The sequence below is a fragment of the Anolis sagrei genome, chromosome 5 (genome assembly GCF_037176765.1).
Source record: "Anolis sagrei isolate rAnoSag1 chromosome 5, rAnoSag1.mat, whole genome shotgun sequence".
NCBI lineage: Eukaryota > Metazoa > Chordata > Lepidosauria > Squamata > Dactyloidae > Anolis > Anolis sagrei.
In genome coordinates this window covers 70,475,162-70,492,323 of record NC_090025.1, presented here as the reverse complement: position 1 = coordinate 70,492,323, position 17,162 = coordinate 70,475,162, and the positions used below count along the sequence as shown (strand labels likewise).

Sequence of the window (17,162 nt, the reverse complement as noted above, 5' to 3'; positions counted from 1 at the left end):
AATAACATCTATGGAAACACTGCCAGCACATGGGATGACAGCCCAAAATTAACAAGGACATCAGCCTGGCCTTCTCTTTTACTCAACCTCTGAGTATGCCTGCCCTGTTTGGCACACATCTGCCCACACGAAGCAGATGAGCACAACAGCATTGAACAAAACATGCAGAATAATCACAGGATGTCTTAGACCTACACCTGTTGATAAACTCTACAAGCTAGCTGGTATTGCCCCTCCCCCACGATGTGTGACAAAAAGCTGCTAACTGTGGGAGAAATAATGTTGAACACTATGAAAGCCATCCACTTTATGGCTATCAGTCTCCTCTCAGTAGACTCAAGGAAAAGCTTAATGAGAACCATGCTATCCCAGCAACAGCAAGAGTATCTCTCTGGGCAGCTAAACCAGGAAATCCCAAATGGATACCCTCCCCCCCCCCCACGGGGGTCTTCCTCCAGGGGCAAACCAAGAATGGGCAACTTGGAAGTCACTGAACAGACTCAGAAGTGGAGTGGGCAGATCAAAACACAACTTGACAACCTAGAAGAATCCTCTACGTTGCTTGACTGTGGAGCAGAACAAACAACTCTGTGTCTGTATGCTTGCCCACAATGCCCTTCCTCATGCACAGAGGAAGAATTGTTTAAAGCTACAGTCAATGCGGTCACTGTTGCCCGTTTTTGGTCAAGAATTATTTAACTGGTTGTGTTCCCTCTATTTTTATCAGATTCATACTAATTTATGCAATGCTTTTGACATGAAATAAATAAACCAAAGTAGTTAGCCAGGGAATTTTCAATTTTAAAAAACTTGGGATACACACTTTGTGCTATTCTGAGGCACCATTTTAGATTGTGCTGCTAGAATTCAATATTTTAATAGCAGCAGGGTGGAAAAATTTCTTTTATATCATAATATGATGGAATAGTCTACAGTTAAAATCCTAATATGAAAAATACAATGCAATACCAGTGTGCCCTTGATACATATATATGTTTATTGTTTGAATCTTCATTCAGGTAAAATAATATAGCATTAATACAATGCAAACAGTACCATCACATCAGGGATCTTGGCACTCAAAACTGCCAGGGTTTGATAAAGCTTGAAGTCTAATACAGAGTAAGAAGCATTTGCCAGAGTCCTAATTTTCAGTATTTCTTAGGAATACATACATATCTTACATCTATATACATTTGATAGTCAGACCATACACTCAGAGAATCCATTCATACTTTCCATACAACTCTTTTCCACATTATGCTTTCATGCTTCAAAATTTTCATGTTTTCTCATTCAAAAAGTATATTTGGAAAGTAAATTCGGTAGGGTGTGCATGTTATATCTATATATAAATCACATCCCGTGTTCCTAATAAGCAAATGCATTTATTTAAAGGTATAAGAGAACAATCCGGACCCTATTTTTAAAAATAAAATGAGGGATATGCATCATATCCCCCATTTATGTATTAGAATGGTAATTACTTTATGTTTCTAAAAAGTTCTCTATGAATTCAGAAGCAGTTTAAAGTGGGAGCAGGTTTCCTCATGAAAGCATCATCCCTTTATTTTATTTTTCCAGTGGATAGTAGGCACTATTTTCTTTACTGTACTACACAATAAGAATGTATAATTATAAATCCTTAAGTATAATTATAAAGTCTTAAGCATTTCTTCTGTTTCTTTCTCAGTGCTAGTGTTGCCCTGCTTTACACTGGCATCCTGTGTAAAGCAGGTTATATCATTATACTAGTTTATAAAGTGATGAAACTATATTCTCAACTCACAAGAAGTATCTAACAGACAGCATGTTCTAAAATGTTAAATTGCCCCAATGTTATCCTAATTTTTTGTTTACCTTGAGGTTGTTGTGGATTTATGGCAACCCTAAAGAAAACATGTCACAGGGGTTTTTTGGTAAGATTTATTCAGAGAGGGGTTGCCTTTGCAGGGACTGTGGATCCTTCTACACTGCCATATAATCCAGATTATCAAAGCAGATAGTCCACATTATCTGCTTTGAACAGGATTATATTAGTCTACACTGGCATATAATCCAGTTAAAAGCAGATAATCTGGATTTTATATGGCAATGTAGAAAGAGCCTGAGAGTGACTTGCCTGAGATCATCCAAAGGAGGAACCAAACCCTGATCTCCAGAGTCATAGTATATGATGCTGCAGGCTACATTTCAAAGGAAGTCAGTGGCAAAACCAACTCTGAGTAGTCCTTTCCCGAGAAACCCCCATGTTATTCATGGGATCATCATAAATCGACAGACAACAGAAGGCACACACATACATAGTTAAGTCCCAGGTAAACAATACTAAACTTGATCCAAACGGATTCCAAAAGATAATATTAGAGCCAAGTAAAAATTATCAAGAGAGAAAGGAGCAAATATTAATCATTAATCATATGATATGAATAATTTGAGTCATAAGAACCCAATTTTGGTTGCTAGTTCCTTCAAAATAAATGTGTATTTCAACTGGAATGTATACTCTAAAGCGGGGGTCCCCAAACTAAGGCCCAGGAGCCAGATACAGCCCTCCAAGGTCATTTACCCAGCCCTCGCTCAGGGTCAACCTAAGTCTGAAATGACTTGAAAGCACACAATAACAACAACAACAACAATCCTATCATCAGCCAAAATCAGGCCCACAATTCCCATTGAAATGCTAATACGTTTATATTTGTTAAAATTGTTCTTCATTTTAATTATTGTATTGTTTTAAAGTGTTTTTGCACTACAAATAAGACATGTGCAGCATGCATAGGAATTCATTCCTTTTTTTTTTTTTTCAAATTATAATCTGGCCCTCCAACAGTCTGAGGGACTGTGACCTGGCCCTCTGTTTAAAAGGTTTGGGGACCCCTGCTCTAAAGGGACAGGCTGAAAAAGAGTTCCGTTTTCACTAGGAATTAATGTCCCCAAAAGCAAAGTGGGTCTACTTCCTGTTTGAAAAGGGCTGCTTCACTGACACCTTAAGAGAGTTAGATTCCTGGACTCTTAAGGCAGCTAAAGTAGATTCATAGACTTTTGCATCAAGGCAAGCTCCTCTAACAACACTGTAAGATGTCTTTCATACCCCACCTTTTCTCCAATGATTTCTTGATGCCATTGCTACTTAATCATCATGGAAGCCCCAAGATGGCATGACTGGCCCGAGATAACCGTAGATATTTGAGTGTGTATCCATTCTAGATCACAGTCCTACACTCTAAGCACTATACCACAAGATAAGGCTGCTTGTAGCACCTTACAGGCTGACAGAATAGCATAAATAGCCTCATATGCAAAGTCAGAAGAAAATACATAAAATACTAATGAAATTCACAATTATAGCCTGAGAACAGCATCACATGACATCACTTGTTTTGTATTATTCCTTTGGTAGGAAACAGCCTGGAAAGCATGTCTTTTGCAAACACAAATAATCTGTAAATGGCCTTTTGTGAAAGGAACCCCCAATGATCTCCCACTCAGAGAACAGCAAGTTGCTTGATAATTCTGAGGCAGACATTATTGTCCTGCTGCAATTGCGATTTGCTTGCCTCGCGTAATAAACTCCTTAGTCTACAAAAGCTTATGCTGCCAAATTTGTTCTCTCCATCTCCAAGATACTACAGAACTTTTTGCATACTGATATTCCAGACTAACCTGGGATACACAATATACCATAGCAGCTATGTATTTTATATTGCCTTTTTAAAGTAAAATCGTTTTAAAAATACGGTAGCTTGTTTCTTGAGATTTCTCAGTTTCAAGAAATCCTGCTGCAATCTCTGCAGAATAAGATTTGCCAATCCAATTTATCTCTCAGGGGCACAATGGCATATGAATGGGAAGGAGATGGATCACAACATCTTCATCAAGCTAGAATTTCACAGGGAGAAGTCCTATTTATTAAACTGATGCAAAAATGAGATACACTGATAGTATAGATATGCCATCAACCCATGGAACAAACTCAAAAACTTGGAACTCTTTTTGACTTTTATTTTTTTATTGTCTGAATGTGAGCAGCAATGATAGTCATTAAATGATCTTCACCCTTATCTAGCAATATTTTAAATACACAGATGACAAAACTGCTACATCTTCCAAGAATTTAAAACAAAGAGGAAATGCTTTTATCGTCGTTTACTTATTTTGCTTTTGTTTGTTTATCTATTCGTGTTGTGGAGGGAATTATTTGCATTTGGGTGGGTGTTTTTGGCATGTCGTACATAAGCATGTTCCCTTGAGGATTCTTTGGAAGGATAGTATGGTTGACAAACTAAACACTGAGCAAACATCCAAAAATAAAATATAAATATTCCACATGGCTCTGTAAACTACTGACAACTGAGAAAGCTATTATGTACATGATTGTTCTAAATATGAGAGGCTATTTCCTGTTTAACACTGTAGCTTTACAACTTGGTTACATAGGGGCTTCTTTGAATGCACAACTCCCCTTCTTTGGACTTTGGGGCTCTTTCTATCACTTACTGACCAACTGTCATTTCAGACAGTAAGACAAACAGCTTCATCTGAATCTCGGTATTTGGTACTATCCTCGCTGGGCAAACATCCACCTCCACTGGGTGACCGACAGCTCATATCCTCCACCCCTGATTCCTGGTCACTGTTGGCTGAAAGATCTGGATCTGAGCTTTTCAGGTTATCTTGTGTAAGAATCAGGGCCGAGTCTTCGTCTCCCTGAGAAGTACTCCGGGATGGGAATGATTTCAGATTGCCAGTATAGTCCTGGGGAGTGTTGGCGATGCTATCGTTGGAGGTAGAGTGTCCAAAGCCATTGCTTCCATTTTGTTGCATTGCCATGATCTCGCCATTTTTAAATTGCACTTTTGTAAGCTTTGCCAACCTCTGTAAGATAAGAAACATAGGCTCATTCATTCCCATATTACTGTATGCTTAATTACATTGACACTGTATATGTGTATTGGTGGAAACCCACACGAAGAAACAGAAATGGACTGGAATAGACTGATTGAGAAGTAAGTCATCTTTGGGGAGTTATACGTAACTGCTAGGTGCTGTTTTATTCCCCAGGGAAGAATATAGTCTTTGAGACAGACAATGTGTTTGGTACAACTGAGAAAGTACAATAAAAACAAACAGAATATATTTTTTTTTCTTCTACACACTCCTACACACTAAATATGTAGCATTATGTAAGAGGCCTTGACAAAAAATAATATATGTTCAAAGAGAAAATCCAAAGTTAAAGAAACTGGTTCAATGGCAGGTGAATACGCCATAAGTGAGCAGACTTCGGCCCCAAATATCAAACCGCTACCTCACTATGCCTCCACTAGCTCAGCTCTTCTTTCCAGTTAGATGGCATTAGATAGAAGTGGCTATTGAAAAAGTAGGAAAGGGGTGGGTAAAGTTATTTCCCAGCCAGAAAAACTTTGGTCTCCTTTCCGATCTGTGTGTCTGTTGTTTTTAATAGAATCCCCCTTCAACATAAGGTCCATTATTTTTAAAAGCCAAAAAGTGAATATTTAAATGTCTTAATTGCCAAACATGATTATTTAGTATCAAGATTTTCCCCATTCAACATTCTGTACATGAATCCCCAGCTATATGAATATAAATATTTAATAATTCTTGTAGATGAAGATAAATAATTCCAACTGTTCCTCCCCATTGTGGGGATATGTGTGTGTGTTTGTGTGTGTCTGTGTTTTTCTACAGTTCCCACCCAGTATTTACACATCCCAAAGGGTTTCAGGAAATTCTTCTGTACCAACATACATGGGAGTGTGTGGCTTTGAGGGAAAAACACTGGTTGCAAATAGCGTGTTTGTTCAACCCCAACACGCCCCCCCCCCAAAAAAAAACAACTGATAGCCTCACGATGAACTCACATGCATTTCTGTGCAGATTAATTTTCTGAAATGCTTAGGGGTGTACCAATACTGGAGGAAAATTATATTATTCTTCCTACACTGTTAGACGCCCAGTTTTGACCAGGAAATGAATAATGGTGAATATTCTTTCTATCCCTACCAAGCAACCATTGAGTGGTTTGCCAGAAAATGTCCAGCATTCCAACAATGGATTGTGGCCAAAATTGTGTTTCCACCTTCAGGCTATTACTAAGGAAAAGGTGAAAAATTACACTATGAAACAACATTTGAACTGTGTTCTGTTCCTGGTTTAAAAGTGTTGTTTTCTGTTTGATTATGTGGTACTTATTTTGAAAGTTGTTATACTCCAGAAACATTGTATTTGTTGCTGTCACAAACAATGTTGGATTGGTTGAGCCTCTATGAGATAGTCATTGAAACACGATAGCAAAATGTGCTGCAGAATGCCCCGCAAAAACAAAGTTTTTGCAGTTCAATAAACTTTCCCTATGTTTTTATGATAGAACCAATTAGGGAACGACATTTTCAAACCAGAAACAGAAAGTTTATCACATTTTGTTACATAGTGAATTATCATGAACTGGTGAATAACCACAAGTGACCAAGGGCCCTTCCACACAACCATATAATCCCGAATATCAAAGCAGAAAATCCCACAATATCTGCTTTGAACTGGGTTATCTGAATCCACGCTGCCATATATTTCAGTTCAAAGAAGAAAATGTGGGATTTTATTCAGCTGTGTGGAAGGGGCCTCAATGTAAGCAAATTGACATGTTTGTGATCCTTCTCTGGGTTTCACTGAGTGTGATGGATGCATCGTGCGGAGGACACTTGTGCAAGGGAAATGGCCATTCTCATATCTGAGACCACAATGCATTCAGTGCCTGAAGCTAAAGCCAACTTAAGGGCTGGGCATCAAAATGACTTCACAAAACTCAGGGCCTGTACCTCTTCTAGCACCACCAACTCTTCCTCTAACTGTTGTGTTTCTTCTTTCACGGCCATCAAGTACTCAGTAACAGACTGACGAGGGTGAAATCCTTTTTCAAAGCGGTTATACATTCCACTCCAAAACCTGGACCATAGAAGAGAAATGAGAACAAACCTATGAGATTCACAGAGCAATTCGACTCCGAAGTAGCTCCCACTGAGTACAATTGTAGGTAAGAAGGTAGACAATAGCTGCCCAAAACGTTAAATAAGGGTGCATCTTAGGTTCTGTGCTATGGCAGCCTCAAACATGACAGCAAATGTTCTCAAATTTTAAACTGGCACAGAAAATTACCTGATTTTTAGGTACATTTCAGTTTGGGGGAGGGGTTACTCAAATCCTGATGCCATGCTATATTTCAGCTAATAAAGGCTATAATGCCCATTTTGTGGAATGCTTTCCCCTTGGAGACTTAACGGGCACTGCCTTGCACTTGCCTTGGCTTTTCACTTAAGCACTTGAGGCCTAGCAATCTCATGGCATGGTTTGTGATCTATAAATCAGAACATTTTGGTTTTGCTTGTGAAATTGGTTTAGATCAGTGGTTCTCAACCTGTGGGTCCCCAGGTGTTTTGCCCTCCAACTCCCAGAAATCCCTGACAGTTCACCAGCTTTTAGGATTTCTGGGAGTTAAAGGCTAAAACATCTGGGGACCCACAGGTTGAGAACTACTGGTTTAGATCATTTAAGTGATCTATACCCTGTCCCTGGTATTTTTGGACATAGGACAAATAAGCAAGAAAGAGAAATGATGGGTTCCTGTAAAATTAAATTGCCGTATGTTACTGTTACTGAGCAAACTGCCTTGCTCTGCTGTATTCTTACGGGTGCAGAAACTTGGATGTACCCACAAAGCCCTAGGACTGCCAAAGCTCTCCCATTCATTTGGATCATTTGGCAAAGTACAGCCCCAAAATGCACTCTGGGAGGTGTCTGGGCATTTCCACCGCATCTTGGTCCCATCTAGGCCACTTCAGACCCAAGAGATGCATTGTTTGAAATGGGAATGAACAGGAAGGAACTTCTGTTTGCTGAAGTTAAGAAAAAGATGCCTTGGACTTAATATGGCCCAGAAAGCCCCCAAAATATGCAAAAAAATTACCCTATTGGCCCCTGAGAGAGAGAGAAAGAAAGAGAGAGTTATTTTCAGGTGTAGTGAGGAATGTCCCTCCAAGGTTTCCTGTGGACTAATGCGGTAGAAGGTGCTGATCCTTTCTATGCTTAGTATGGAGCCTCCATTAAAATGAATGGTACAAAGCAAGGAGGGGGATCCATTCATGTGGGTTAAGGTACACCTGAAAATCTGGTACACAAGGAAACACCTGATTGTCTAGGTCACCACTTTCTTAAATAGTCCTCAGCCACTGGTTGCCTTATCTTGTTTAATCTAATGTCACAGATTGCATTTAAATCTCAGGGAAAGGGAGATGTAAATTGTAAGACAAGTCGTAGACAACTTGAGTGAAACTGATCTGCCTCATTGCCTCACTTCTCTGGTTATATGTGGCCACCAGTCAATTGCGTGCGCATAAGCAGATCAGTGGCTGGGTTAAGTAACAGTCAGACGTGGATTCAACATGGAGCTGTCTAGAAAGGGCTTGAGAAGCTATTTTGAGAGGCTCTGTAACACTATAGGGCCTAATGATAGCCCTGAGGGCATCCGTCCCCACTCCCTGTTCCCAAGTCTATAGTACTTCAGTTCTGTTCTCAGAAGACACTGTTGACTTGAAATTCAAATTAAAGAGCAAATCCCTTTCCAAGATAACGAGAATAAAAAGGGCAGAACCATCACTACCCCTAAAAAATAGTAATGAAATAAGTTTGAATATTACAGTTTTCCCTATTTGTTTCTCTCTGTATTGGTGGAGTTACTTTCAAATTTTAGTAAAACTACACATTACTTGAACATCGTGTGTGTGTGTGTTGTCACTTAGAACAATAGAACTGTCAAGAAATTAGCATAATATAGAAAATACTAAAAAACACATTATTATCCCCAGAGGCGGCCCTAGGTAATTTTCAATGGTAAGCAAACAGTATTTTGGCGCCCCCCCCCCCCCCCCCAAAAAACCAATCACTATCTATCTATCTATCTATCTATCTATCTATTAGGCCTGGGTAACAACGCAAAAATTTGTTTCTAAAATCGTTTTGTAATTGGGGTTTTTTTTTTGTTTCGATATTTAAAATAATTACAAAATTTTCAAAAAAAAAAGTTCGGTATTTACGAAATTTCGTAAATATTTACAAAACATTTTGTAAAGATGGCGCCCTTTTTTTTCAATATTTTTTCAATATTTTTTCAATATTTTTTAAATTTAATTATTAATTTAGTAGAATAGGGAGGAGAAATTAAAATTATTATTAAGGAGGGAAGGCAGGCACTCACTCTGGCGGGCCCTCTAATCAAGGTGGTCAGTTGAAACATTCACACCTCGCTCCAGCAGACAAGAGTCCTTTGTCCCACCCTGGTCATTCTTCCACATAAATATAAATCCTTATAAATATAGACTTCACTACCTCTGAGGATGCTGCTTGCCATAGATGCAGGCAAAACGTCAGGAGAGAATGCCTCACTCGCCCTTCTCGCTCGCCATAGATGCAGGCGAAAAGTCAGGAGAAAATGCCTCTAGGCCATGGCCATATGGCCTGAAAAAACCTACAACAACCCAATCAGGGACATCTAATCACCTCTCAACAAAAGATTGCTCCAGGCACTGCCAGGCCATCAAATGCTAATCAAGGTGGTCAGTTGAAACATTCACACCTCGCTCCAGCAGACAAGAGTCCTTTGTCCCACCCTGGTCATTATTCCACATAAATGTATAAACCCTTTTTCCTACTTCCAACAGACCTCACTAGTAGAGGATGCTTGCCATAGATGCAGGCAAAACGTCAGGAGAGAATGCCTTGCTCGCCCCTCTCGCTCGCCGCTCGCTCGCCCCTCTCGCTCGCTGCTCGCTCGCCCCTCTCACTCGCCATAGATGCAGGCAAAAAGTCAGGAGAAAATGCCTCTAGGCCATGGCCATATGGCCTGAAAAAACCTACAACAACCCAATCAGGGACATCTGTAATCACCTCTCAACAAAAGATTGCTCCAGGCACTGCCAGGCCATCAAATGCTAATCAAGGTGGTCAGTTGAAACATTCACACCTCGCTCCAGCAGACAAGAGTCCTTTGTCCCACCCTGGTCATTCTTCCACATAAATATAAATCCTTATAAATATAGACTTCACTACCTCTGAGGATGCTGCTTGCCATAGATGCAGGCAAAACGTCAGGAGAGAATGCCTCACTCGCCCTTCTCGCTCGCCATAGATGCAGGCGAAAAGTCAGGAGAAAATGCCTCTAGGCCATGGCCATATGGCCTGAAAAAACCTACAACAACCCAATCAGGGACATCTAATCACCTCTCAACAAAAGATTGCTCCAGGCACTGCCAGGCCATCAAATGCTAATCAAGGTGGTCAGTTGAAACATTCACACCTCGCTCCAGCAGACAAGAGTCCTTTGTCCCACCCTGGTCATTATTCCACATAAATATAAACCCTTATAAATATAGACTTCACTACCTCTGAGGATGCTGCTTGCCATAGATGCAGGCAAAACGTCAGGAGAGAATGCCTCGCTCGCCCCTCTCGCTCGCCATAGATGCAGGCAAAAAGTCAGGAGAAAATGCCTCTAGGCCATGGCCATATGGCCTGAAAAAACCTACAACAACCCAATCAGGGACATCTAATCACCTCTCAACAAAAGATTGCTCCAGGCACTGCCAGGCCATCAAATGCTAATCAAGGTGGTCAGTTGAAACATTCACACCTCGCTCCAGCAGACAAGAGTCCTTTGTCCCACCCTGGTCATTATTCCACATAAATATAAACCCTTATAAATATAGACTTCACTACCTCTGAGGATGCTGCTTGCCATAGATGCAGGCAAAACGTCAGGAGAGAATGCCTCACTCGCCCCTCTCGCTCGCCATAGATGCAGGCGAAAAGTCAGGAGAAAATGCCTCTAGGCCATGGCCATATGGCCTGAAAAAACCTACAACAACCCAATCAGGGACATCTAATCACCTCTCAACAAAAGATTGCTCCAGGCACTGCCAGGCCATCAAATGCTAATCAAGGTGGTCAGTTGAAACATTCACACCTCGCTCCAGCAGACAAGAGTCCTTTGTCCCACCCTGGTCATTATTCCACATAAATGTATAAACCCTTTTTCCTACTTCCAACAGACCTCACTAGTAGAGGATGCTTGCCATAGATGCAGGCAAAACGTCAGGAGAGAATGCCTTGCTCGCCCCTCTCGCTCGCCGCTCGCTCGCCCCTCTCGCTCGCTGCTCGCTCGCCCCTCTCACTCGCCATAGATGCAGGCAAAAAGTCAGGAGAAAATGCCTCTAGGCCATGGCCATATGGCCTGAAAAAACCTACAACAACCCAATCAGGGACATCTGTAATCACCTCTCAACAAAAGATTGCTCCAGGCACTGCCAGGCCATCAAATGCTAATCAAGGTGGTCAGTTGAAACATTCACACCTCGCTCCAGCAGACAAGAGTCCTTTGTCCCACCCTGGTCATTATTCCACATAAATATAAATCCTTATAAATATAGACTTCACTACCTCTGAGGATGCTGCTTGCCATAGATGCAGGCAAAACGTCAGGAGAGAATGCCTCACTCGCCCCTCTCGCTCGCCATAGATGCAGGCGAAAAGTCAGGAGAAAATGCCTCTAGGCCATGGCCATATGGCCTGAAAAAACCTACAACAACCCAATCAGGGACATCTAATCACCTCTCAACAAAAGATTGCTCCAGGCACTGCCAGGCCATCAAATGCTAATCAAGGTGGTCAGTTGAAACATTCACACCTCGCTCCAGCAGACAAGAGTCCTTTGTCCCACCCTGGTCATTATTCCACATAAATGTATAAACCCTTTTTCCTACTTCCAACAGACCTCACTAGTAGAGGATGCTTGCCATAGATGCAGGCAAAACGTCAGGAGAGAATGCCTTGCTCGCCCCTCTCGCTCGCCATAGATGCAGGCAAAAAGTCAGGAGAAAATGCCTCTAGGCCATGGCCATATGGCCTGAAAAAACCTACAACAACCCAATCAGGGACATCTGTAATCACCTCTCAACAAAAGATTGCTCCAGGCACTGCCAGGCCATCAAATGCTAATCAAGGTGGTCAGTTGAAACATTCACACCTCGCTCCAGCAGACAAGAGTCCTTTGTCCCACCCTGGTCATTATTCCACATAAATATAAATCCTTATAAATATAGACTTCACTACCTCTGAGGATGCTGCTTGCCATAGATGCAGGCAAAACGTCAGGAGAGAATGCCTCGCTCGCCCCTCTCGCTCGCCATAGATGCAGGCAAAAAGTCAGGAGAAAATGCCTCTAGGCCATGGCCATATGGCCTGAAAAAACCTACAACAACCCAATCAGGGACATCTAATCACCTCTCAACAAAAGATTGCTCCAGGCACTGCCAGGCCATCAAATGCTAATCAAGGTGGTCAGTTGAAACATTCACACCTCGCTCCAGCAGACAAGAGTCCTTTGTCCCACCCTGGTCATTATTCCACATAAATATAAACCCTTATAAATATAGACTTCACTACCTCTGAGGATGCTGCTTGCCATAGATGCAGGCAAAACGTCAGGAGAGAATGCCTCACTCGCCCCTCTCGCTCGCCATAGATGCAGGCGAAAAGTCAGGAGAAAATGCCTCTAGGCCATGGCCATATGGCCTGAAAAAACCTACAACAACCCAATCAGGGACATCTAATCACCTCTCAACAAAAGATTGCTCCAGGCACTGCCAGGCCATCAAATGCTAATCAAGGTGGTCAGTTGAAACATTCACACCTCGCTCCAGCAGACAAGAGTCCTTTGTCCCACCCTGGTCATTATTCCACATAAATGTATAAACCCTTTTTCCTACTTCCAACAGACCTCACTAGTAGAGGATGCTTGCCATAGATGCAGGCAAAACGTCAGGAGAGAATGCCTTGCTCGCCCCTCTCGCTCGCCGCTCGCTCGCCCCTCTCGCTCGCTGCTCGCTCGCCCCTCTCACTCGCCATAGATGCAGGCAAAAAGTCAGGAGAAAATGCCTCTAGGCCATGGCCATATGGCCTGAAAAAACCTACAACAACCCAATCAGGGACATCTGTAATCACCTCTCAACAAAAGATTGCTCCAGGCACTGCCAGGCCATCAAATGCTAATCAAGGTGGTCAGTTGAAACATTCACACCTCGCTCCAGCAGACAAGAGTCCTTTGTCCCACCCTGGTCATTCTTCCACATAAATATAAATCCTTATAAATATAGACTTCACTACCTCTGAGGATGCTGCTTGCCATAGATGCAGGCAAAACGTCAGGAGAGAATGCCTCACTCGCCCTTCTCGCTCGCCATAGATGCAGGCGAAAAGTCAGGAGAAAATGCCTCTAGGCCATGGCCATATGGCCTGAAAAAACCTACAACAACCCAATCAGGGACATCTGTAATCACCTCTCAACAAAAGATTGCTCCAGGCACTGCCAGGCCATCAAATGCTAATCAAGGTGGTCAGTTGAAACATTCACACCTCGCTCCAGCAGACAAGAGTCCTTTGTCCCACCCTGGTCATTCTTCCACATAAATATAAACCCTTATAAATATAGACTTCACTACCTCTGAGGATGCTGCTTGCCATAGATGCAGGCAAAACGTCAGGAGAGAATGCCTCACTCGCCCCTCTCGCTCGCCATAGATGCAGGCGAAAAGTCAGGAGAAAATGCCTCTAGGCCATGGCCATATGGCCTGAAAAAACCTACAACAACCCAATCAGGGACATCTAATCACCTCTCAACAAAAGATTGCTCCAGGCACTGCCAGGCCATCAAATGCTAATCAAGGTGGTCAGTTGAAACATTCACACCTCGCTCCAGCAGACAAGAGTCCTTTGTCCCACCCTGGTCATTATTCCACATAAATATAAACCCTTATAAATATAGACTTCACTACCTCTGAGGATGCTGCTTGCCATAGATGCAGGCAAAACGTCAGGAGAGAATGCCTCACTCGCCCCTCTCGCTCGCCATAGATGCAGGCGAAAAGTCAGGAGAAAATGCCTCTAGGCCATGGCCATATGGCCTGAAAAAACCTACAACAACCCAATCAGGGACATCTAATCACCTCTCAACAAAAGATTGCTCCAGGCACTGCCAGGCCATCAAATGCTAATCAAGGTGGTCAGTTGAAACATTCACACCTCGCTCCAGCAGACAAGAGTCCTTTGTCCCACCCTGGTCATTATTCCACATAAATATAAACCCTTATAAATATAGACTTCACTACCTCTGAGGATGCTGCTTGCCATAGATGCAGGCAAAACGTCAGGAGAGAATGCCTCGCTCGCCCCTCGCCCAAAATCTGGCTACCAGTACCCTCTAAAATAACCCTCTAAAATCAGAACAATAAATAAAGAGCAACACTAAAAAGGGGGGGGGAAGATTCCTGACATAAAGCAATCAGGGCCAGTTAACCGCTCCCAACAAAGGATTCCTGGGCAGCAACTAGCTCGGCTTCGAAGCTGCAAGGCCATTAAATACTCATCAAGATGACCAATTGCAACATTCACACTTACCTCAAGCAGACAGGAGTTCTTTTTCCCACCCTGGACATTCCACAGATATACATACCCCACTTGCCTAGTTACAAACAGACCTCACAGCCTCTTGAGGATGCCTGCCATAGATGTGGGTGAAACATCAGGTGAGAATGCTTCACCAAGCACCAAAGAGCATTCTGAACTCCACCAATAATAGAACTGAACCAAACTTGGCATACAGGACTTCCATGACTAACAGAAAATACTGGAGAGGGGGTTGGGAAAAATAGACCCTGACATTTGGGAATTGCAGTTTACCAAGCACCAAAGAACATTCTGAGCTCCACCAACAATAGAATTGAACCAAGCTTGGCATATAGGACTTCCATTATTACCAAATACTAGAGGGGTTTGGGGGAGGCATGTACAGAAGATGACATTTGCAGTACCTTTTGACCAGGCCTCCTTGCTGCCCTGAGAGGAGGGGTCCAGGCTCAGCTGCAGCAGGGAAGGAAAGCGAAAGCCAAAGAAAGAGCCTGGCTGGCTGCCTCCCTCCCTCCTGGCAGCAGCACGTGGAGGGAGGGAGGGAGGGAGGACTTCCCTCTCGCCTAGTGGGCGGGGCCTGCGCTTCTCCATTAGAAGAAGGCTGTGGAGGGCGCATGGGGCCTGCAGGAGGAGGCGTGGCCTAAGGACAGAACAGCGCCCCCTGGCAAAAAAAGTATTCCGCCACCGCTTACTTCGAGTAATGGACGGGCCGCCCCTGATTATCCCTGGTCTTAATATCAAAACACAGGGACATCCTATGAAGGTGAATGGTGATAAATTCAGGAAACAGAAATAGAAAGTAGCACTTCATACAAATCCGTACGTAATTACAGCACTCCTTTTTACAACATATGGTCATGGCCATTAACTTGTATGTGTAGATGTGCCTTAAAGTTGTCTGTCAACTCATAGTGACCCAATCGATTTCACAAGGTTTTCTTAGGGAAGGGATACCCGAGAGGGAGTTTGCCAGTTCCTTCCTCTGAAATGAAACGTAGACTACAGTGTCTGGTATTCATTGGCAGTCTCCCAACCTAGTACTAACCAGGACATACCTGCTTAGCCTCCAAGATCAGACAGGCGCCTTTGGGGCATTTAAAAGTACTTGGCCACTCACGTACATTGATTTAAAAGTGGATTAGACAAATTTATGGGCAGAAAGGCATTTAGTAGTCCTGAGGCCAATATGCTATCACCAGTACCTAAAGCAGCATACTTCTCAATACCAGTACGTCACAGTATCCCATTTTCAATAGAAAGGTAATATGCCCTAGTTGTTGAAAACCCAGTTCCCAAGTAACTGCAAGATTAACAAAGTGTGTGCCAACAGCCTCATTACTCTACGTGAAGTTGTTTTAAATAGGAACATGTAATTTTAGGACAGACATTCTCAAGAATTCCTTTGTGAATGGAGCCTCATTTTATTTGGGGGGAATAATCCAGTGGCATGGAAAAAGTTTAGAGTCAATCTGTCAAATAAATTACCACAGCAGGTTAAACCACTAAGTTGCAGAAAATCCTGTCAATTGAAAGGTTGGCAGTTCCAGCCCGGGTTGGAGTGAGCACCCACCGTCAGCCCCAGCTCCCTAGCAGACATAGCAGATCAAAAACAGAAATGTGAGTAGATAAATAGGTACTGTTTTAAGCAGGGAGGTAATAAAAGGCTCCTATAATAAAAGGCAATTTGATCAGGAGGACATCTAAGGATAACAAAGCTCTTCAGCATGGAAGATGGAGCAACAGCACATACACACATGCCAACAATGGCTGGAGTCGAGCGCAGCCTCCAGATGCCATAAATGGAAAAGATGGGAAATTCCTTTACCTCTGATTATGTATTGCCTGTCCTTGTTTAGTTGTACAACAGCACTGAATGTTTGCCGTATATGTGTTCTGTAATCCTCCCTGAGTCCCCTCGTGGAGATAAAGTGGAATATTAATAAAGTATATTATTATTTGAAACACAACAAGATGATTCCACAGCAGACACTCTGCTGGCTGTTGTATTGGATCACATGTCAGACACTTCCCAAGTGTCTAGGGCTGTGTGATGTATTGGCGAATAATGCGTGCAGATCCCAGTAAGGTGGCCTTTTGCAGCTGGCAGATGGTAATCTTGTCTGTGCCGATTGTATTTAAGTGCAGGCCAAGGTCTTTAGGCACTGCACCCAGTGTGCTGATCACCTCTGGGACCACTTTTACTGGCTTGTGCCAGAGTCTTTGCAGTTCGATCTTTAAATCCTCATAGCGTGTCATCTTTTCCAGTTGTTTCTCTTCAATCCTGCTGTCACCCAGGATTGCAACATTGACAATCCATACTTTGTTTTTTAACACAATTGAAATTATTATTATTATTATTATTATTATTATTATTATTATTATTACAGCTCCTAACATTTGTTCATAAACAGCGAAAATGAATAATGGCATTTTGTATCAATATTTTCCATCACAGAATATCTAGCATCAAGAAAGTAACTTACTTGTAGATAAAATGGCAGGGGGCAGACTTTGGGTGCAGGGTCCTGTTGTGGTTTTCTCTATATAGGGGATTCATGTAATCGGGACGATTCTTCCACAAGTGAGCCCAAAGTGAGTAAGTTCGCTCTTGGATCCTGAGAGTAGATTTT

At 42.4% G+C, this 17,162-nt stretch overlaps 1 protein-coding gene across 1 annotated transcript in view; it reads right to left on the bottom strand.

Annotated features, from left to right (window-relative positions):
• Nucleotides 1-974: 974 nt before the first annotated feature.
• MTMR7 (myotubularin related protein 7) overlaps nt 975-17,162 on the bottom strand; it is a 58,918-nt gene continuing 42,730 nt past the window's right edge. Inside the window, exons 12-14 of the mRNA XM_060778579.2 lie at nt 17,016-17,147; nt 6,840-6,966; nt 975-4,878 (exon numbers count right to left, since the gene is read on the bottom strand). Coding sequence (XP_060634562.2) covers nt 4,516-4,878; nt 6,840-6,966; nt 17,016-17,147 — 622 coding nt within the window. The 3' untranslated portion in view covers nt 975-4,515. The remainder of the gene's footprint in view (nt 4,879-6,839; nt 6,967-17,015; nt 17,148-17,162) is intronic.